Source organism: Clarias gariepinus, chromosome 5 (assembly GCF_024256425.1).
Source record: "Clarias gariepinus isolate MV-2021 ecotype Netherlands chromosome 5, CGAR_prim_01v2, whole genome shotgun sequence".
NCBI lineage: Eukaryota > Metazoa > Chordata > Actinopteri > Siluriformes > Clariidae > Clarias > Clarias gariepinus.
In genome coordinates, this window is record NC_071104.1 from 18,145,205 (window position 1) to 18,167,127 (window position 21,923).

The following is a 21,923-nucleotide window of genomic DNA, read 5'->3' on the forward strand; positions in this document are numbered from 1 at the left end:
TTAACTTATAACTTTTTTTCACTAACTATAGGTAATATAACTCACAACTCACATCATTACTAATGTTAAGGCAAAATGGCCAGGATCTGTGGATGATGCCAGAATTTTCCACGAGTCATCATTATGCCAGACATTTCAACAGGGTATGTTTTGCTTAATACAATGTTTTTTTCCCCCTTTTTTTTACTATATTTGTATTGTACACTTGAATCATTACAGGACAGTACAATGGTTACTTGCTGGGGGACAGAGGATACCCTTGTCTTTCCTATTTAATGACACCCTACCCTGAATCTGATCCTGGACCACAGACACACTTTAACCTGGCTCACAGCCGAACACGGGTCAAGGTGGAGATGACCATAGGGATCTTCAAGTCTAGGTTTCAGTGTCTGCGTGGGCTCCAGGTCAGTCCAGAGAGAGCATTTGACATCATAGTGGCTTGTGTTGTGATTTACCACATTGCCACTATAAGAGGAAAGAGCAAAGTATGTCAAAGTAATACAACTAAGATCACAGTAGCCTATACATCATATACAGTTAAATAAAGTAAGCCTGCATAAAAACATGAAGCATGTTTAAAAGCCTATAATTGACAGAGAAACTTACATTTTACCCCTTGTTAGTGTCACTGTCACTTTATTAAGGGACAGAGCCAGCTCCTCAGATGGGGTGAAGGGAGGTGGTGGTGGGCCCCCGCCAGTTAGACGGGCTTCAGCCTTCTTTCTATTAGCTACATGGCAGAGAGAATATACTAAACCATGTTTTATAAATAATTTAGTGATCATGTAATCAAATATTACCTTTTTGCAGAAAGTTTTTGAGTTCCATTTTCACTTGGCTTCTGGCTCCAGACGGATTACACCTTATTAAATAAGAAAACATAATCTCCTAGTCAATATACATTGGTATTTTAACCTAAAGAAATGAATGTCAGGAAAAGTAAATGCTTTAAAATGCTTTCATTTAACAGTCAAAAGGATGCGGAAGGGGTGTTTATTTTGCATTGTAATAAAAGGGGAGGCAATGTCAAATTTGCAATTTAATACACTCACGCATTTACTCTGTCCGTATTTTTTGCCAAGCCGGTGCAGCCGTATTCCTTTTTTTCATTGTTTTTGGCTTAAATTCTGCATACGTGTACATTAAAACCTCTGTGAAGTATGCCGCTCTCTCTTTTTTACTTTGGATTTCTATTTTGACACGTGAAATCGGCGATCCATTGAAAATGTCTTTATGAATGCACCGTGCACACGCATTAACTTTGGGTAACCGGAAGGAGGTTGATTAAACTTACTCTACTCAGGTGTTTTGGAACCAGCATACTCATGGTATGCGGGTTTAGGGTAAATCAACCCAGAGGTTATGATTTACCAAATAGTAAGTTAACCAAGCTTACTGGTATACCCCCCCCCCAGGAAGAGAAGAAATACTGAAATAGAGTTATCAAATAAATAAAAAATGCATTAAGCTTTACTTTTTGTAAACTCAGAAAGTGTAAAAGTTATTCAAGTTCAAGTTCAAGTAGGCTTTATTGTCATTACAACCATATACAGTTAGTACACAGTGAAACGAAACAACGTTCCTCCAGGACCAAGGTGCTACATGCAACATAAATTTACAACATAAATTAACAGAGACACTAAACTAGCTAACCAAGAGGCCTAGTTAACTGGCTAGCAGAGACAGGACAGGGAGACCTAACATAAATTACAACATAAATTAACAAAAACTAACTAGCTAAGTATAACTATTTTAACAGACAACATAAAGTGCACGTGCAAATGTGCAAACAAGAGCAACAACAAAGTGACAGTGCGCAACCACGACATAACAGAACATAAAATATGGTGTTGAGGTAGTGGGTAAACGTAAACATTCTTTAAAAACAGCAGCAAGAATTGAGGAATTAGTGCAAAAATTAGTCCAGTAATGATCATTGTGCAAAAGATAAACAGTGAAGCATTTACAGGTTGGTGTGTACGATAATTTGGTGGTGTAGGTCAGTGTGTCTGCACTTGTGTTGATTAGTCAGTCCAGTCCCAATATTTTGAGGTAGTTGAGTTAAGCTGTGTGATAATGTTTGTGTTAGTGTGTCTGTGTGTGTGTGTGTGTGTGTGTGTGTGTGTGTGTGTTTATCAGTCCAGTCCCTTTTTGTTGAGGAGACGGATGGCTTGTGGAAAAAAGCTGTTGCACAGTCTGGATGTGTGTGCCCGAATGCTTCGGTACCTTTTTCCAGATGGCAGGAGTGTGAAGTGTGTGTGAGAGGGGTGTGTCCGATCAGCCACAATGCTGGTGGCTTTGCGGATGCAGCGTGTGGTGTAGATGTCTTCAATAGAGGGGAAAGAGACCCCGATGATCTTCTCCGCTGTCCTCACTATCCGCTGTAGGGTTTTGCGATCCGATATGGCACAATTCCCAAACCAGACAGTGATGCAGCCGCTCAGAATGCTCTCGATAGTTCCTCTATAGAAGGTGGTCAGGATCGGTGGTGGAAGCTGGGCTTTTCTCAGTCTTCTCAGAAAGAAGAGACGCTGTTGGGCTTTCTTGTGTAGGGAGCTGGTGTTGAGGGACCAGCTGAGGTCCTTCTCTAGGTGGACACCCAGGAATTTGATGTTTTCGACGGAATGGTCGCCTCGTGTCCTCCTAAAGTCAACAACCATCTCCTTTGTCTTGTCAACATTTAGAGACAGGTTGTTGTCTTTACACCAGTCCGTTCGCCTTTGCACTTCCTCTCTGTACGCTGACTCGTCGTTCTTGCTAATGAGACCCACCACGGTCGTGTCATCAGCGAACTTAATGATGTGGTTCGAACTGTGTGTTGCTACACAGTCGTGAGTCAGCAGTGTGAACAGCAGGGGACTGAGCACGTAGCCTTGTGGGGCCCCAGTGCTCAGTGTGGTGGTGCTGGAGGTGCTGACTGAGGCCTACCGGTCAGAAAGTCCAGGATCCAGTTGCAGAGGGAGGTGTTCAGGCCCAACAGGTTCAGCTTCCCAATCAGTTGTTGGGGGATGATAGTGTTGAATGCTGAGCTGAAATCTATGTACAGCATTCGAACATATGTGTCTTTCTTGTCCAAGTGTGTGAGGGCAAGATGTAGTGTAGTGGAGATGGCATCGTCCGTTGAGCGGTTAGGACGATACGCAAACTGCAGTGGGTCCAGTGAGGAGGGCAGCAGGGTCTTGATGTGTCTCATGACGAGCCGCTCAAAGCACTTCATGATGGTGGGTGTGAGTGCAACGGGACGGTAGTCATTGAGACAGGACACAGTAGACTTCTTGGGCACGGGGACGATGGTGGTGGCCTTGAAGCACGTGGGAACGACGGCGCTGCTCAGAGAGATGTTAAAGATATTAGTGAGAACATCTGCCAGCTGTTCAGCACATTCTCTGAGCACTCTGCCTGGGATGTTGTCTGGTCCAGCAGCTTTACGTGGGTTGACTCTGCGTAGAGTTTTCCTCACCTCAGCTGTAGTGAGACACAGCACCTGGTCGTTCGGAGAAGGGGTGGTCTTTCTCGCCGCCACGTCGTTCTGCCTGTCAAACCGAGCATAGAAGTTATTCAGCGCATCTGGAAGGGAGCCGTCACTGTCACAGGCACAGTTATTGGTATTTAAGAAGTTTAAGATGTGAAATAAAAAATACATTTAATGAGATGTTTATTACCCAAATTCTACCTTTTCTGTAGAATAACCCTACTATACACCCACTCACTCACTTATAGACTTTACCGCTTTATCTTGTGGCGAGGCCAGGGCCTGTATTCACAAAGCTTCTTAGGCCTAAAAGTTGCTCCTAGTGATAAAATTCAAGAACATTTTTTATAATTATGCCATTTTCTTAGAATATTTTCCTTGAATTTTGGACTAAATCTTAGTAAAGATAAAAATTATTCATGAAACAGCTTTGCTCTAAAAACAGCTCCTAAGGTAAAAATTGTTAAGAGGAAGACTTTTAAGAGGCTTAAGAGTTTCTATAGCAGAGAACAAAATGGCGGAAAGAAGAAATATTCTCCATACACTGAACATAAAGCTAAAAGTAAACACTGCTCATCTGTCCAATTTGGTTTTCTTGTTTTTTTTTTTTTTGTTTTTTTTTTACTTCCTTCCATCTCTTGGATTGTTGCCTACATACCATCCAAAAGTGCAATTTAAATAGACTGTCCTGCAATCATGTAAATTGGTAAAAAAAAAAAAAAAAAAAAAAGGTCAGCCATTTTGCTCCCATTAATCTAAAATGAATTACAAGTAATAAAATTAGTATGGTAAATAAAATGTAAGAACTTAAATATAGTAACTACTGTGTGGAAATTGGTTGCTTTAAAAGTAGACACATTTTCAACATGTCTGTTTGATATCTTTTAAGATATTTAATCTGTAACAGAAACTTTGCATAAAGTAGCCTATAGTCATGATTATACAATTTTGTCATATACAAACATTAAGATTTTATTGACTATTATCATGTTTTCTATTTTCACAAAGAGCGCATTTCAAAACTTTTACAGGTTATTTTTTTTTATCGAACAATCACAGTCCTTGAATTGCTGCATCTTCCCTGGCAACAGGGTCAACCACACCTCCTCAGTAAGAAAAAGTTTTTTGTACTTTCCTTACTCAGAGTTGCTCTGAGAAGTTTCCTAAATCACTTTTAGTCTAGGAGTTTTTAAGCTAAGATATGAGCTCTCTGAGAGGATTCTAAGAAGCTTTGTGAACAAATTCTGCAATAATAATAATAGTAATTACATGCTGCTTTTAAACACACCTCGGTAACTTTGTTCATGCAGTCCTCTTTTTTGCACTCCTGCATTTGGAACACTGCACACTCTTATCGTAACACTAGAAGGCGTTAAAAAAAATGCCAATACGCCTGCGCAGTAAAGATCAGCCCTGGAAGATAGAGACGCATGCGTGAAAAAGGTGCGCATGCGCGGTGTGTAGCGGGCAGGAGACGCAGCTCGGGTGGTGACAAACTCGGAGAAGAGCTAGCAGTAAAACGGCGGACGGGCGACTGGCAATGGAGAGAGGAGGGGACGGAACAGGGAGAGGGATCATTCTGGAGCCACGGGAGCATGTCTGCAATACCGAAAGACGCCGTTTGCACGATTGTTCCTTTGGTGGTCTTTCGAAACACTCGTAGAAAAGATTAAGTGGACGACGCTCTGTATCTTGGGGAAACAACGGCGCGTTGGCTTGGACAGATTAACATTAGTAAAAAATAGGTGAGCAGTCATTTTCTCTTTTAAATGGCTTCAGAGCAGGACAAAACCAGCTAACCCAGTGTAGAGCACCAAACAAAATGCACTCGTACTTTGTTTCTCTGCATGTGTCAGGGTTTTAGGGAGCAAATCATCCCAGGTTGATTTAACCGGGCTTTTTGTTCTCCTTGTACGCATGTAAGTCGTGTTTACTGCAGTGCTTGATTGGAGCTTAGTTAGTGCCAGGGCACTGTGACCAGGCTAACCTACCCGGCCTCGGTGCTGCCTGCTCTGCGTCTTATTTCACCTGCTAACTCAATTTCTTGCTAGTTTGCCTTATTAACCCTAGTGTCAGGCTTGGATTCGGGAAATTGATCCGAGTTTCTGAGTTGTCCAGCATGTTGCAGGAAGCGTACACGATAACATGACCAGACCTGTACCACTCCACCTCATATCAGGCGTAGAACCATTGTAGTTTATTATTTATGTCTGTCCTGCTGGGCGTGATAGTAAAAAGTGCCCCTAAATCATGGGGCTAGCTGGCATATTGTTTGAGAGTGAACTTGGATGACCTCAGTGACCCAATGTGTATGTGGCAGTGTTAAGCAGCATGTGTGTGCTGCAGAGAAGTCCAGATCAACACACTGATTTATAAGCATAAGATATTTCCTAAAAGCATGTTTGTTTGTATGTTAACAAGGAGCTGCAAGTTTATTTTGCATTAATCAAACAGACAAACAAGAAGTTTTAAGATGAAAGCTATGTACCAAAAATGTCTTGCCATTATAATGACTACTATTTGTTTCCTTCTGTTTCGATTTAATAATGAAGTCATGCTTTTAATGTTTTCAGTCTGAGTGCGGTCTGTCCTGGTGACAAATAACTAATCTTACAAAAAAAAAATCTTCCTTTCTACCATTAACATAATTATTAAAAATAAAATGTCAAGAGTGTCATGACCTGGGCCTTCTGTGCTGTTCAAAAATCTGTTAAGGAAAAATCTTCTTATGGTATGCCTAGCAGAATGGCTGCTTCTTTTAAAGCTGCTAAAATAGTCAACAAAATATTATTAATCTATTACTAGCTCAACGTTACTTCCTTTAAAAATGTAAGAAATTTTGGTGCATACAATTTAACATAAAACTGTGGGTATCTGTTTACTTCTTGCATGTCTTTTTACACGCACAGGTCTAGTCATGCCAGGTCAACTTTCACTTTTAACGATTATAGACACAGAGGCCTGTTTACACCTGATGAAATGCATTAAACATGGAGCACTCAGAAGTCTAGATCATGATCATCCGTCTTTTGTTCTGTTTATGTTACATTCTGGAGGGTTCAATGTGCAGGTTGCAATTTGTAATTTGTCAAATGATTACATAAGTTTAAAGAATTATTATAACAATTGAAATTCACTATTTTGCCATGATGTATTTTATGTTCTGTTTATGGTCCTATTTAAGCTTTACTAGTTAAGCGTCTAGCTCTATCCCAGCCTTTGTTCCTAAAAGGCTCATGAAACATACACAGCAAAAACGGAGGGAGTGGAGTCATTTAAGTGAGAGGGTGAAAGTGGCAGGGGTTTCACTGCAATTCACATTCACCATGTAGGTAGCTTGAAGCTCTTAAAATTACAAACTGCTCTTTTAAGGTCGAGTGTGTCTGATCTCTGCCTTCTGGATGCTTTATTCAGGTTATTAGCAATGCAAATTGGTCAGTCAGAAACTCTTGACGGATGACCATCTTTGACCAGCACTTTATAAATTGTTTCCACCTGCCTTATTGCTTTATCTCGAGCGAAAGCACAAAGAGTGTGTTGGTGGGAGAGAGCAGATTGATGGAAAGGCAGACTCTTTGTCAGGGTGGGATGTACTATATCACTGAAGAGAGGGGATATATTTTCATAAGTGATTCTCGTGAGCGGTATATTGTCTCTTTCATGTGTTCAGCATTGTCAATGGGGCTTTCTGTCGAGAATCAGTTTGTGTGCGCGCATATTTTCAGTCAAGTATATGAAATAATGGAAGTTGAGAAATGAAGAGATTTCCATTCTGGCATTTTCTCATCCTGCGTCTGTGTTAATGAGCTTCAGGGATCAGTGTGTAAACACCCCCCCATGAAACTACCAGATGGAACAATCTTAATGTAGAGGCATTCATAAGAAAATAAACTGAAAGAATGTTGTTTATTTCTTTCTGTGTGAATGTAAAAACAGTTTTGAGAAGTATAAATTTTAGTAAGATGAAACTGAATGAATTCATTAAACCTGAAATTTACAGGGAATTTTGTTTTACCATTAGAAAAAAAAATCACAATTTATACTTTTTTATTGTGCATGGTGTGTTTTAGATTATTTATTTAAAAAAAAATTAATGTACTAACTGAGCACATCTCTGCTATTAATAGTATTTTAAGTCATTTTGTTTTAGCAGGAACTTGTCCAAGACAATATGTTGTAATAAAAGTAATATGCTTTATTGTGAAAAAAGGTGTGTCCAAACGGTCTTTGGCTTCTTTGTGTTAATGTTGCTTTACCTCCTAACGCCCTACCTTCTCTTCTCTTGTCAGGTCCCTCAGTATGAGTCGAGATGGTTGGAGGAACAAAGCCAGTGAAGATGATGGTTGGGGAGGAATTGTAAGATACCAGATTGTCAAAAAGGACATGCTGGTTGTTGACATTGATTTGCATATTTAAACTAATAAAAATGACTTTTACATAGGCTGCTTAAATATTTTTTTGTCACATAGATTAAAGTAGAAAAATATTCTACAGGCTGCACAACAAAAATGCACACTGACATTTCCAATCTTTTCAAGTCTATTTTAAACCCTGGACATGCATCAATTTTAATTCGATGGATTAAAACCAGCATGAAGCCAGGTTGGGTACCAGTGCCTGAAGCAGTACCCAGATTTATTTATTTGGCATTCTTTATTTTAAAGTCTCCCAAAGTTTTGTCGCTGTTGTCTGTATACATATTTATAACATATAACATTTAGAATAAAAATGATCTGCATTTAAAATGGATCTTGTATTATAAAATGGACTTAAAAAATTAAGAAAATGTATGCTACTAATAGGAAGAGGGTATCGTTACCATACATCCATTGTAGGGCCATATTGAGACTGCACTTGTCCTAAGATGCTTCGAGCCTACAAATGATTGCATTGTTAAAAATGTTCACATGGCATCTTATGGCATGGTGATACAGGTTTCCTCTATATGTTGGGCTTTTCCTTCTTTTGTCTGTTTATTGGTTCAGATTAAACTCCCGAATCCCTGAGTTCTTACCGTTACCATGGCAACATGGAGCCGCCGTGCCAGCGGGTTCGTGCTTCCAAGCGCGTTGAATGTGTGAGGCGTAATCAGACGCTCGTCAGCCAGACACTGCCCAGTTTGTTCATTGTGTGCATTTCTGTCTGATTCAGCCAGATCATTTCAGGAGCTGTGGCTTAAATGTTTCTCCCCTTAAACATGGAGAGGTGTGGGTTAATTTGTAGTTGCAAGTGCTTTTGTATCAGGTGGTACTATTCAGTGAATACATGTGTGTTTGTGTTCAGGGGGGCTACATGGCTGCTAAGGCCAGTAAGCTGGACGAGCAATTTATGAAGGATGCTCCCAGGGAGAAGGAAAAACAGGGGACCTCATCCAGCATCTTCAGCGGAGTGGCTATCTATGTTAATGGATACACAGGTCAGAGAAAACACTGTTTACTTTCTGAATTTCAGTTATCACCTTTTGTAAAGATGGGTAAAGAATTTTTAAAATGGCATATCTAAAACCAAAAAAATAATATCATTAAAATGTTTTAATTATATTAAAAAAGTAAATAATGTTTACATTAAACATTTAATTACCGGGGTTTTTTTTCAAAGTTTTTATAAGTAATCTCACTACTGAACTGTACAACAACTGTACTGAACTACATTGTACAACCTCACCTTTGCCAAAATACAGCACAGGGTCTTGTTATATAATGTTTAATAAGATGGGAAGGAATCTGAGAACAGTTCTCAATACACTGTCCATCCAGATCCTCCAGGGTCCTCAGTACAGTCTTGTGGACACTGCTCAGGAACTTATCCCGCAAAAACCTGATTGTACTTACCCATCTTTAATAATGTCGGCCTACACACAGGCATATACAGTGCCAACAACACGACACTTGCACTTGAGCTCCGGTGCCATGAGACGTTCCTACAACTTCACTGGAGACCATCCTTAATTGAATTCACTTGGCATAATTAGGAAAGGCACCTGCCTGTATATATAAGGTGTCCGCATGAAAAGCGCATGTCAGAATAAAAGCAAAGCCATGAGGCCTTCGAGTGGTGCAGTGGTAAAATGAAAAGATGACCAAGTTGTTGAGCCATTACAAATTTACACTTGTCAAAGCTGCTTAAATGCTTACTTTAACCTTTTATTTATTTATTTTTTGCTGCCAGCACGTTAAGTTTGGGGACAAAATGTTCACTAGCTGCCCAATATATCCCATCCCTCTACAAGTGCAACTGTAACGACAGAATGTCGTTTAGCTTAGCTTAATGTTATGGCTGATGTATATCATAAGATCAGGTTTATGATCAAAACATGTAACCTAGCTAAATTGTATCAGATTTTTTTTTCAGCTTTATTGTAATATAAGCAAGCAACACAAATCAAGGAAAAAACAAATACGTTTTTAACACTGGTTGCACAAGTGATCACGATGTTTACCTTAATACTTTGTTAAAGCTCATTTTCCCTGTGATACACCACACAGTCTTTTTGGATAAGTTTTTTCACTTTTTCTTGCTCTATATTTATTGATGCGAGGGGATCTATGCACAGCCCACTTCAAGTCAGTATACAGGCTTTTGTCAAGGTCATTCACAAACTGTTGATACCCATCCTATGAAAACATTAATTTGTTGACTTGGATTTGTGCTTTGTGTAGTTGCTATGTTGGAAGTTGAAATTTTACTCCATCTTTAGCTGTTTACCAGAGGCCTGCAAGTTTTATGTCCAAAAATAGATTGGTATTTGGAGCTGTCCATGAATCTCCCTGCCTTAACTAGAGCACCAGAGAATGAGAGATTGTCATATGCTGGGTGTGACTAATACTTGCCAGATATTCCTGTAGCTCTTTTAATTTAACCATGGGTCTTTGGGAAGCAGGGTTCCCTTTCGTCCTTTTGTCAAATCTGGAGAGAAATCCTGTTCTTGGTAACATCATTGTGGTGCCCCATTTTTTTAAATTTTTTTTCACTTGTTGTTGGCGTTCTCAAAACATAACTGACAATTCATCACAAATTTTCTTCACATTTTTACTAAACTGGTTCTTGAATATCAAAAACAGAATTTTTTATTATATAAAACATATATATATATATATATATATATATATATATATATATATAATAAAAAATATATTATTTATATATATACATATATATTATTATTATTATATATATATATTATATATATTATTATTATTATTATTATTATATTATATATATTATATATATATTATATATATATATATATTATATAAAATTATAAATTTATTTTTTATGAATTATTAATTGCCCTCCACATAGTTAATGTAAAGCTCTGGAAAACAATATCTTTTGGATAAATTAATTTATGATTTCTAGACTTCTCAATAGTACTTGCATAGAAATCAAAATATGAACCTGTACAATTATCTAATTGCAAAAGGGTGTCATTTGTTACAGTTAATGTATGTATAGTCAGTAACATGCATAGTCATGTGCAGTTTTACATGACGTTTAATGAACATGACCCTATGGACTCTGAGACTCATGCTAAAACTTTCCAATCAAAAGCCTCATTCACCAGGGCATTGTTTTAAACTAGTGGTGGTGTGTGGTTTGGGTGACCAGGAAAGGCAGATTTGCTCTTTGAATATTAATATAAACAATTAATATAATCATGTACTTGAATCATGGCAAGAAGAAAACATTAAAGAGAATAGAAAATCACATGTTGCGTAGCGAAGTTTGGCATAGTGGCTTTGTTGTAAAAGAGCAATTTCAGAAACTAAAACAGATAAGACTGGGAAATTTTACACCAGCTTTATGCAACTAATTTTAGTGCTATTATTTGCTTTTAGTCTATACATGTATGTTTAAATACTAAATTGTAAAATATTTTTTTAACTACGTTTTCATCACTGCAATTCTTGCATGTTGCTTCCTTGTTGTATATGTGAATTGGCTGCTATAACGATACAATTTCCTTTTGGGATTAATAAAGTTTTTCTGTCTGTCTATCTTAATAGTTAACTTTTGTAGTTAAAATTGCAATATTTGTCAAAATCGCAATGTAAATTTTATCAAATCGTGTGACACTCCTGATTTCTCTCATAACCTCCACACCTCATACAATCTGCAAACTGCTTTTTCATGGACTTTAATATATGGCTTAAAAAAATCATGTTGTGCAACTGAAACATCAGAACTTTTTAATTATTTATTTATTACTTCTTTAATGGTCCAAACATGTTTAACTGGCTTGAAGAGAGAGGTCAGGAAGGTACAGTGTAAGTGACATTCTAGAAAGACATTTGTACAGTTACAGGTGATAAGTTTTTCGTAGATTTTCAAGGATGCTGGAGGCATTCCACTTACTGAATGTCCACGGGAATGATTGCAGTGTGCTCCAAGACACCTCGGCCAGGATAGTCATTCACGGCCTTATGACCTACTTTAAAACGTTTGCACCACTATGTACAATTTTACTGTGGCTAAGAGTCTCGTCAACGTACTATGCATGAAGTTTTCTTTAAATTTTAATCAGTATACTGTACAAAAAGAGCAAATCATTGTTTCATTTTTTTTAATTATTATTAATTTTGACCCATGTTTAAAAAAAATTTGGCTATAGTATATCGTTGGAATTTTAGGAATAAATCCATCGAGGACACATTGTGCTTTCTTTACTTATGTACCAGCAGAAGAGAAACAAACCTGATTTAAATAATATATATATATATATATAGTTATATTTAGCAGGTGTTAAAAAAATGTTAAGCAGTGATCCATACTAGATAACTGACAACGTGTGTCTGATTGTCTCTGTCTGGAATTTTCTGGGGGGGGGGATGTCAGCTTAATTAAAAACCTGCATGAAAGCGTACCAGAGAATTTATGCAGTTAGAAAGGCAAGGAACACATGTGCACTATGCATATTTCCCTGTGAAAACATTTGCATTTTTCTTTTGTGCAGAACCCAGTGCAGATGAATTGCGCAGACTAATGATGCTACACGGAGGACAGTTTCATATGTATTATTCACACACCAAAACTACGCACATCATCGCGACCAACCTACCTAATTGTAAAATAAAGGAACTAAGAGGGGAGAAGGTAGTACGTCCAGAGTGGATCACTGACAGGTATGTGTTTTTTTTTTTTTTTTTTTTTTGGGTATTTAAATAGTCAAGTACATTTAGGAACATGCCTAGGGTTTAAAAACAATTTAAAATCTCACAGTCCGAATAGAGACTCAGTATAATTGCTTTCTATCTACACAAGGACATTTCAGTGTTTTTGTCAGTTTAACATATTATTTATAATATTTTTTAGACCATTTATTTTGTTATAGTACACTGACAATATTTGATTATTGTTTGTGTGGTGTTTAAGCCTATGTACGCACTAAAGTCTTGTGTTTTCATACATTACACTTTTAGCATAAAAGCAGGGCGGCAGCTCTCATATCTGCAATATCAGCTATATGCAAAGCAAAAGGGCCTAAACTTTACCAATGTGCGACTTCGGCAAGTGCAGGAGCATGCTGGGTCTGGTCAAGGTCCATCCCAGTTTAATCTTAACTTACCACAACCAAGCAACCTCCATAATCTCTCAAACTCAGCTCTCATTCAGTCAGCACCATCTAAACCTACTGAGACAACCAGTCGCCAGACAGTAAACAGACTGTAAGTAAGCTTTTTATGTACTGTGTATGTGCATGCTTTTTAGAGACTGTCAATTGTTATTCTTTGTGGAATATTTAATCCTTTCCTGACCTCTCTTCGTTTGCTACAGGAATGGCTCCCATATAAGTTTGTCTAAGGAGGAAGGTCCCAAACTTAATGGGATTCATGATGGAAACCCTTGTAACAGTTCTACTACCTTTCTAAAAGGATCAAAGGACAATTTGCAAAAAAATGGTTATGTTCATCCTCTGAATGGTGCCTTAAAACAAGCTAATAGTTCTTGTTCAAAATCTACACACCAAGGAGCGGAGTTCAGGTACCCTCAAACAAAAGCTGAGGAAATGGGGACGTCTAGCTGCTCTTCTCCTGGTGGTTTTGCATCAGATTTTACCGCATCCTTAACCAGCACCTCACTACCACAAAGCCCATCAAGGGCCACTCATCATGAGCGAATCTCTGACTCTTTTATGCTTTTAGAACCTTCCTCGGAAACAATTACATCTATTCAGGAAAAGCAAGTATATTCAGAAAAGTTGCTTGGCCAGGATCAGATTAGCCAAGTCAGGCTGAACGGGAGTCACCATATCACATCTAATGTCACCCTAACAGGCAAACACACAGCACAGGGCCCAGAGACTGGGATTATCTCAGAGTTCTTCTCTCGCTCACGACTCCATCATATTTCTACGTGGCGAAATGAGTTCTCGGAGTACGTGAATACCCTTCAGAGCAGGCGCCGGGCTGCCGGGGGTGCTGTGTTCCCTGGCAAAGATAAGCTGAAGAAGCTTACAAATGACCGCAGTGCAGGTAATGGAATTAATTGTTCATTATGTGTTTTATTTGTTAGTGAGTTCTACTGTGATCCAAGAACAGCTGCAGTGTCTGTCTTGTGTCTATTATTCTTTTCAGTTTTACAGTGATTTGCTGTCTGTGTTCGGACCAGATTAATTAAAATGTATTTCAGTCTACCTGTTCTTACTCCAAGGGATCTCACCTTTTTGTGTCCTGCTACAGCTGGTCACAAGCTCTACTCTTGTAGGCTGTTGTTTGTCGTTGGATGATGTGTCTGTGAGGAGAAGACACTGTCTGGCTGCCTCTTTCCCCCTGTCTGTCTGAGTAAATGTTTCTATTTTCTTCCTAGGTACCTCATTCATGCCTGCTCCTCAGGTATGTCAGTCATGTATTCTGCATGTGGACATGGACTGCTTCTTTGCATCCGTGGGTATTAGACATCGACCGGAACTTAGAGGTAACAGCCGCACAAAAAGCAACAAATGCAGCAGAGCATGTTATACTGCACATGTAATAACTATGTGGTGGAACTGCTGATCGGGCCATTTCTTTTTGCATTTGGCGCACATTTGACATGTTCTCTTCTCACTCCAGGGAAACCAGTGGCTGTGACCAGTAATCGTGGGCGGGGACTTGTTGCTCAGCGCCCTGGTGCCAACCCCCAACTGGAGTTCCAGTACTATCAGAGAAAGAGGAACCAGCACAGAGAAGGTGATTTTCTTGTGTGCAATTTTAGCATAGACTACCAAAAGGAAAAATTTATGGCCCCTACTACATATCGGTGTATTAATGTTTTCTCTTCAGGGAGAACATAGATTACAGCTTCATAGCGTCTTTAAAATTACCTTATTTTTGGTTGTATCATTTTTACAGGTTTCATTAAAAAATGACAATGTTAAAATCAGTTTTTGGCACACTTTTTCTCACTTTTGCAGGATGTTCTCATTATTGTTTTGCTGTCTAATCCCTTAGGAAGAACAGGTAATGACATTGAGCTGACCCCTTCTTTAGAGACTGAGGAGACTGGCTGTAACGGAGTAGATCACGACCAGGCTACTCTCTCTATGGCAGAGATTGCTTCATGTAGCTATGAGGCCAGGTACTCTAAAGTTTTCATTTATCGGGCACAGGCCATATGTTTATTATAGCATTACATAAAGGTGTATCTGGGTGTTTACAGGCAGGCTGGTGTGAGGAATGGCATGTTTTTTGGTCAGGCTAAGCAGCTGTGTCCTGACCTGCAGTCGGTTCCCTATGATTTCCATGCATACAAAGAGGTGGCACTGGCACTGTATGAGACTCTGGCCAGGTAAACAGCTCTAAACTAGCTAACCACTGACATGTTTATAATAGCAAGATTGAGTTGTTCAATAGGTTTGTAATGAACGCACACTCTGTATTTGTAGTTATACTTATAACATCGAGGCTCTAAGTTGTGATGAGGCCTTACTGGATGCCACATCCCTCCTGGCAGAGCTTGGGGTAACCCCTGATGTGCTGGGCACTGCCATTCGTGCTGATGTGAGAGAGAGGACTGGTTGTTGCGCATCAATTGGCATGGGTGAACAATTTAATTTTTTTTATTTTACGGGAATAAAAATGTTTATAAATGTTTGATTTATTTATAGTTCTTAATTAATCATTATTATTCAAGTGACACTTCATGTCTCGTTAGGCTCAAACATCCTCTTGGCTAGGATGGCAACCCGGAAAGCCAAACCAAATGGCCAGTATTTTCTCAGAAAGGAGGAAGTGGATGACTTCATCAGAGACCAGCCTGTCACTAGCCTTCCTGGTAAATGCACTGTGGACATATGAAGTCCCAATGCGCACATGTTTTAATTTTTTTATACACAATCATGTAACATTTGTTGTATGTAGGGGTGGGACGCTCTATTAGCAGTAAGCTAATCTCTCTTGGAGTGACTACTTGTGATGACCTGCAGCAGTTATCCATAGTGAGGTTACAAAAGGAGTTTGGGCCACGAACCGGACAAACACTCTTCCGCTTCTGCAGAGGACTGGATGATCGGCCTGTTCGCAGTGAGAAAGAAAGAAAGTCTGTGTCTGCTGAGATGAACTACAACATCCGCTTTACAAAAGTGAGTTTAGCCATTGAGACAATCCACTTTTAAAAGTCGTATCATTGTTGCTGGCCATACATCACGCAACTTAGAAGTTTTATTAACTCCATCCCTAGATTTCCTTTTGGACATCTCGATCCGCATTATGTAAACAACTCATGTTGTAAATTGATGCTTTATATTGATTCAATTTAGGAAGAGGAGGCAGAAACGTTTCTGACAAACCTGTCTATAGAAGTAAAGAAGAGATTGCAGGGGGCACGTCTCAGAGGGCGCAGAATTACCCTGAAAGTTATGATGCGCAAAGCAGGCGCTCCTGTAGAGCCTGCCAAGTACGGAGGCCATGGCATTTGTGACAACCTGGCAAGGTGGCCTAGAATATCTTTTTTTTTTTTTTTTTTTTTTTTTTTTAAACACAATATATATTGTTTTAAGGTGTATTGAGTATTATTGCTTTGCCTCTGCAGGTCTGTGTTGCTACCTCATCCCACAGACTGTGGGCAGCTCATAGCAGCTGAGGTCATTAAGCTCTTCCGTGCCATGAAGCTTGATGTTACAGACATGAGAGGAGTGGGACTGCAGGTGCATCTGCTGGAGAGCTCACACTCAGGCACTGCCCCATCTCGCTCTCGCAGTATCAGAGACTTGCTCACAAATAGACAGCATATGTCCAGCCATAACAAAGACACTCAAAAATCAGGTCTGGGTGCTGTGTTCATGCCTATGATATATGTCTTCTTTTAAATACTTTAGGGTCTGACCTTTAAATAATCAATTCTGTTTTTTCCAGATTTGTCTAAAATGTCTTCCATTCAAACAGAGATGTCCTCTTCCGCCACAACCCCATGTACTTTTTCAGATTCGATGCCTGGAACAAGTAAAGGGGGACATTCTACCACACACTCACCCAGCCACTCTCAAGCAGACCTCAACCTTAGCATAGAGGTGCCACCTCCCTCTCAGGTGAGTGTCATTTTCTGGTTGTAGACCAATTTAGAGCACTGCTCATCCACAATTCATCCATGTTTACAAGAGCTCTCAATAGTCTGTCTTGCTTTCTTAAGGTGGATCATTCTGTGCTGGATGCTTTACCTCCAGAGTTGCGAGAACAGGTAGAGCAGGCATGGAACCACAAGCAGGTACCAGATACCTCACTTCACCCAGCCATACCCCAGCAAAGTTTTTCTGTAGCACCCTCTGTGTTGCTTCACCTCCCTGACCAGCCTGGGCAAACGGGCAGCACAGGCATCATATTGGAACTTCCCGACTTCTCCCAGGTAGTTTTTAATTGACTTGAATCAGGACTTTTCTGTTTAAACCGGACTATATTGTGGAATAATACTGCATGGCTGGTTTTGTATATAGGACATTTCTATTTGTGACCTTTTCCTCCAACAGGTTGATCCAGAAGTTTTTGCAGCACTACCCAAGGAATTACAGGAAGAGCTACATTCTGCCTACAGACGTAGAGAAAGTACCCAGGCTCAAGGTATTGTGAGTTAGCAGAGAGAATGCATGCATTATATAAATGTCAGAGACATCCAACACATTAATTACCAAATTCTGTTAGTAGTAGACCAGAGAAACCCGCTCCTTCACCTGAAGCAGACTTCAGTTGGCAGGACAAAGCGCCGGTACAAGAGGAAAAATGCCAGTCCTGCCAAGAAAGGTGCTAGTCCATTAAAGAAACTCATCCCAGGAAACAGTCCTGCAAAATCAAGTCCCACCAAAACCATCCCACTCTCACAAAAAAGCAAAGAAGCCCTCACTGGTTTTAAGGTAACTCTACAACTAAAGTATTGTATTTCACACTTTCTCAGCAGTGTTGTAATCCACACCCAGTAATTTGCAGTAATGTATTTTTGTATGCATGATTCTGTATTCGTGCTGCTTGGCACATCGTATTTATTTTTACTGGACTTAAATTTGTGAGGTCAAATTGTGAAGGAGTGGTTCAGGAAACATGAGGAGAAATCATTTTTACACATGAACTGGCCACCACATTGTGTGCTGTAGGCAAAGCTAAAGGTGATTAAATCATAATATTACACACACACACACACACACACACACAAATTTGATTTAATCACCTTTAGCTTTGCCTACAGCACTTTCAGTGGGTACGGAAAGTATTCAGACCCCTTTTAAATTTTTCACTCTTTGTTATACTGCAGCCATTTGACATTTCTGCAGATTTATTAAAAAAGAAAAACTGAAATATCACATTGTCCTAAGTATTCAGACCCTTTGCTCAGTATTTAGTAGAAGCACCCTTTTGATCTAATACAGCCATGAGTCTTTTTGGTAAAGATGCAACAAGTTTTTCACACCTGTATTTGGGGATCCACTGCTATTCCTCCTTGCAGATCCTCTCCAGTTCTGTCAGGTTGGATGGTAAATGTTGGTGGACAGCCATTTTTAGGTCTCTCCAGAGATGCTCAATTGGGTTTAAGTCAGGGCTCTGTCTGGGCCATTCAAGAACAGTCACAGAATTGTTGTGAAGCCACTTCTTCGTTATTTTAGCTGTCGGCCAGATCTGTGCCTTGCCACAGTTCTGTCTCTGAGCTCTTCAGGCAGTTTCTTTGACCTCATGATTTCCATTTGCTCTGACATGCATTGTGAGCTGTAAGGTTTTATATTAACAGATGTGTGGCTTTCCAATCAGTATAATCAAACACATCTGGATTTAAACGAAGGTGTAGTACCGTCTCAAGGATGGTCAGAAGAAATTGACAGCACCTGAATTGTCTAATTTTTAGCACCTAAATTAAAATCGTATCGAAATTGCTATGTGAATATGCGTGATTTCGTACTCGCCTTCAGCACGATTTTTTGCGGGCTCCCGACTTTTTCCGCAGTATGCTATTTGAACCGATCACAACGCAGCGCGCCTAACCAGAGCGCGAGAACAGGAGACTGAGCCTAACGACAAATAGGCTGCAGAAACAGGGACAAAATGTTTTGCCTCGAAGCTTCTTTTAATTAATTTAAAAGCTTGCGTTATGTTTTTGCTCAGTTATTTGTCTGGCTTAATAAAGTGCGCTTCTGGATGCAAGCCACCACTAAACACCGACGAAGAAGAAGCGCTTACGTCACTTACAAAGCGGAAGGAGACGCAAGCAGGTAGCTGTGTATTGATTTGATAGAGCGTTCTGTTGCGGGCTGCAAAATAGAAGGGAGCGGTAAAAATATCAGCGAGTCATGAGAAGAAAAAAGCAGCAAGAGAAAATGACAGAAATTGTCAGTAAAGGCTTATTATGCCTGAGCTGTAAAAAAAGTTGCAAAACGTAGTGTTTTTGTATAATTATTTTAATGTGTTTAATGCGCTAAAATGCCCCCTGCCACGGATGGTTCTTGCAAGAACAGTATTGTCAAGCACCATAATGAAACTGGCTTTCATGAAGACCATCCCAGGAGGGCGAGACCAAAACCTACCTTTGCCGCAGACGAGAAGTTCATTTAGAGTTATCAGCCTGAAAAATTAGCAATTAACAGCACCTCAGATTAGAGGCGTTATGAGGTCTTTACAGAGCATAAGTAGCAGACACATCTCATCATTAACTGTTTTTTTTGGACGCATGCAGCATTCCTTTACTATGTAGAAAGAAATAAAAATCAGGAACCACCATGGAGTTAAAAAGTGTTCTAAAACTTTTGAACAGTAGTGTGTGTGTGTGTGTGTGTGTGTGTGTGTGTGTGTGTGTGTGTGTGTGTGTGTGTGTGTGTGTGTGTGTGTAGATATGGATGGATTATCTATCTATCTCTTTATCTGTGTATGTATCTATGTATTACATAATCCAACTGTTTTCAAGATGGTAATCTGAATGTTTGTTATTAGATTGAGAATAGACATCCTTCATCCTCTCTGAACCATCAAGCCTCTGAAGTGCTGTCCAAATGCACTCCTCGGCCTGTGCCCACCTTGGCTGGAGCTTTTGAACTCAGCGATGTCAGAGTGCTGTTGCGGGAGTGGGTTACTACCATTTCAGGTAACGTAATGGATGTGTATGGTTCAAGTTTCTGACTAATAATCGGACTAGTTTTGTTTAACCATCGAAACTGAATAACTAAGATACGGGATTGCTGTTAACCCAGTTTGTTTAACCTTATAGAGCCTATGGAAGAGGACATTCTGCAAGTGGTGAAGTACTGCACAGAGCTAGTAGAGGATAAGGACCTGGAGAAACTTGACCTGGTTATCAAATACATGAAAAGGTAAAACCCGTTTTCTCTGGCTTCCTAATAAACCACTGTTTTTGCCCTGGTTTTGAAAGTGGAATATTAACTTTTGCCTTAATATACAGACCTTCTCATTTCATTTGCCCTTTGTCAGATTGATGCAGCAGTCAGTGGAGTCTGTGTGGAGCATGGCCTTTGACTTTATACTGGACAATGTGCAGGTGGTGGTGCAACAGACCTATGGCAGCACCCTTAAAATCACATAGAAACAGGAACAGACCTCAAAAAAGGTTTCAGACACTGTGACAGCTCAAACCTGCCCTTTTACCAGGATATTATACAAGCAAGGTTTAACACTGCTGGCTGCTTCCATGTTTCTCCTTGTTGCTGTTGTATGACTGCACTTCCTTTGGATCAAGCCTTTCTCTAAGGACACAAAGACACATTTTCAACAGCAATTTTATTGTTACAGCAACAGATTATTTTTGTAGCAAACAACACATGATTGAATTACTAAAATATTACATCAGCAGCAGTTTGAGACTTATATTTGAGTACAGAATGACAATTTTAGCCTGGTCATAATATGATCTTCAAAAACTCAAAAAAATCATGATGTCAACATGCCACTTCAGAGGAACTGTCTGAATGTTTCCCCTCCCCGGTTGCTCTGATCTCTTTCAAAATGAGTGCTATACTAACACCAGAAATATATGGCAAAAATAGTAGCAAAGTAAGGGGTGACTGAGGATTTTTTTCTTCTCTACAATAGGTCAAGCCTAAGGTTTGGTGAAAAAAGTTTAAATAAAAAATAGCATTTTGTAACTCTCAAGTGCCAGATTTTGTAAGTATATAATGTAGATAATGTATGTAGATGAGAATATTTCTAAATATTCTTTTATGTGTGTATATAATGTTTACAACTTTTTGTCTTGTGTAAGAGAGAAGAATGAAGAATAATATAATTGTAATGAATCATTTGCCAAAGTCCTTTTCAGATTTTCAGACCATTTCATCATGTATCTGTATGATAAGTCCATAGACCAGCATGGAATTTTGGGTAGCTTATAAAAGCTTTCATCATCTCCAGATCATTTCATAATTAAGCAGATTTGGATGTGTGAATTTTGAAAAGAATTGTCACTAAAATTACATGATGAAGGTTACTCTCTGCTCATAGTGCACTTGTTGTGTTTGTTTATTCTGCCACGAGTATACATAAGGGAAGGCCTGGAAATCTATTTGGTCAGCAAAATCTGTCTCAAATGACTGACCTGTGCCTGAAGACCTGAAGCTGTGACACCATTTGTATGTTTTTTTAAAATTTGTTAATAAACTTGGATATCTCTTATTAGTTTATGCAAGTTGTTTCTTTATTTGGAGTTCATTTGCATCACTGGCACCTATAGATCTCACTCTCTATCAGCTTCCCCGTCTTTTAAAGCCAAGTTTCCAGTTCAGTTTTTCTAAAAAAAAATAATAATAATAAAAAAAAAACACCAACATTAAAGGCTTCCTTCCTAGATTAGTGAATCCCTATACTAAAACGTTTAGCAAATTTCTATATGAATGAAATGTGATACTTGTTATTTACCATGCCACATGCCCCAATTAATCTAATTCCTACTTTTTTTGTTAATTTAATATTAATAAATGAATTAATATATAATTCAATAAAAAACTATTTCTTCAATACTTTATGACCTCAAACTAGTACCAAAATAAATT

At 39.1% G+C, this 21,923-nt stretch overlaps 1 protein-coding gene across 1 annotated transcript; it reads left to right on the plus strand.

Moving 5' to 3' along the window:
- Nucleotides 1-4,933: 4,933 nt before the first annotated feature.
- rev1 (REV1 DNA directed polymerase) lies at nucleotides 4,934-21,543 on the plus strand. The gene is made up of 22 exons (XM_053497022.1): nucleotides 4,934-5,220; nucleotides 7,765-7,831; nucleotides 8,759-8,891; nucleotides 12,429-12,597; nucleotides 12,895-13,140; nucleotides 13,250-13,947; nucleotides 14,282-14,389; nucleotides 14,527-14,643; nucleotides 14,905-15,031; nucleotides 15,113-15,241; nucleotides 15,339-15,493; nucleotides 15,608-15,727; nucleotides 15,814-16,034; nucleotides 16,212-16,384; nucleotides 16,484-16,716; nucleotides 16,807-16,979; nucleotides 17,081-17,293; nucleotides 17,415-17,505; nucleotides 17,587-17,795; nucleotides 19,855-20,005; nucleotides 20,129-20,231; nucleotides 20,350-21,543. The coding sequence occupies exons 2-22, from the start codon at nucleotides 7,775-7,777 to the stop codon at nucleotides 20,459-20,461; spliced, it is 3,738 nt and encodes a 1,245-aa protein (XP_053352997.1). The 5' UTR covers nucleotides 4,934-5,220; nucleotides 7,765-7,774; the 3' UTR covers nucleotides 20,462-21,543.
- The last annotated feature ends 380 nt before the right edge of the window (nucleotides 21,544-21,923 follow it).

Coding starts and splice junctions, on each gene's coding strand:
- rev1 (XM_053497022.1), top strand. CDS start 7,775: ATGAGTCGAGATGGTTGGAGGAACAAAGCCAGTGAAGATGATGGTTGG. Junction 15,494..15,607: donor TTGCGCATCAATTGGCATGG/GTGAACAATTTA, acceptor ATGTCTCGTTAG/GCTCAAACATCCTCTTGGCT. Junction 17,506..17,586: donor AGAAAGTACCCAGGCTCAAG/GTATTGTGAGTT, acceptor AAATTCTGTTAG/TAGTAGACCAGAGAAACCCG.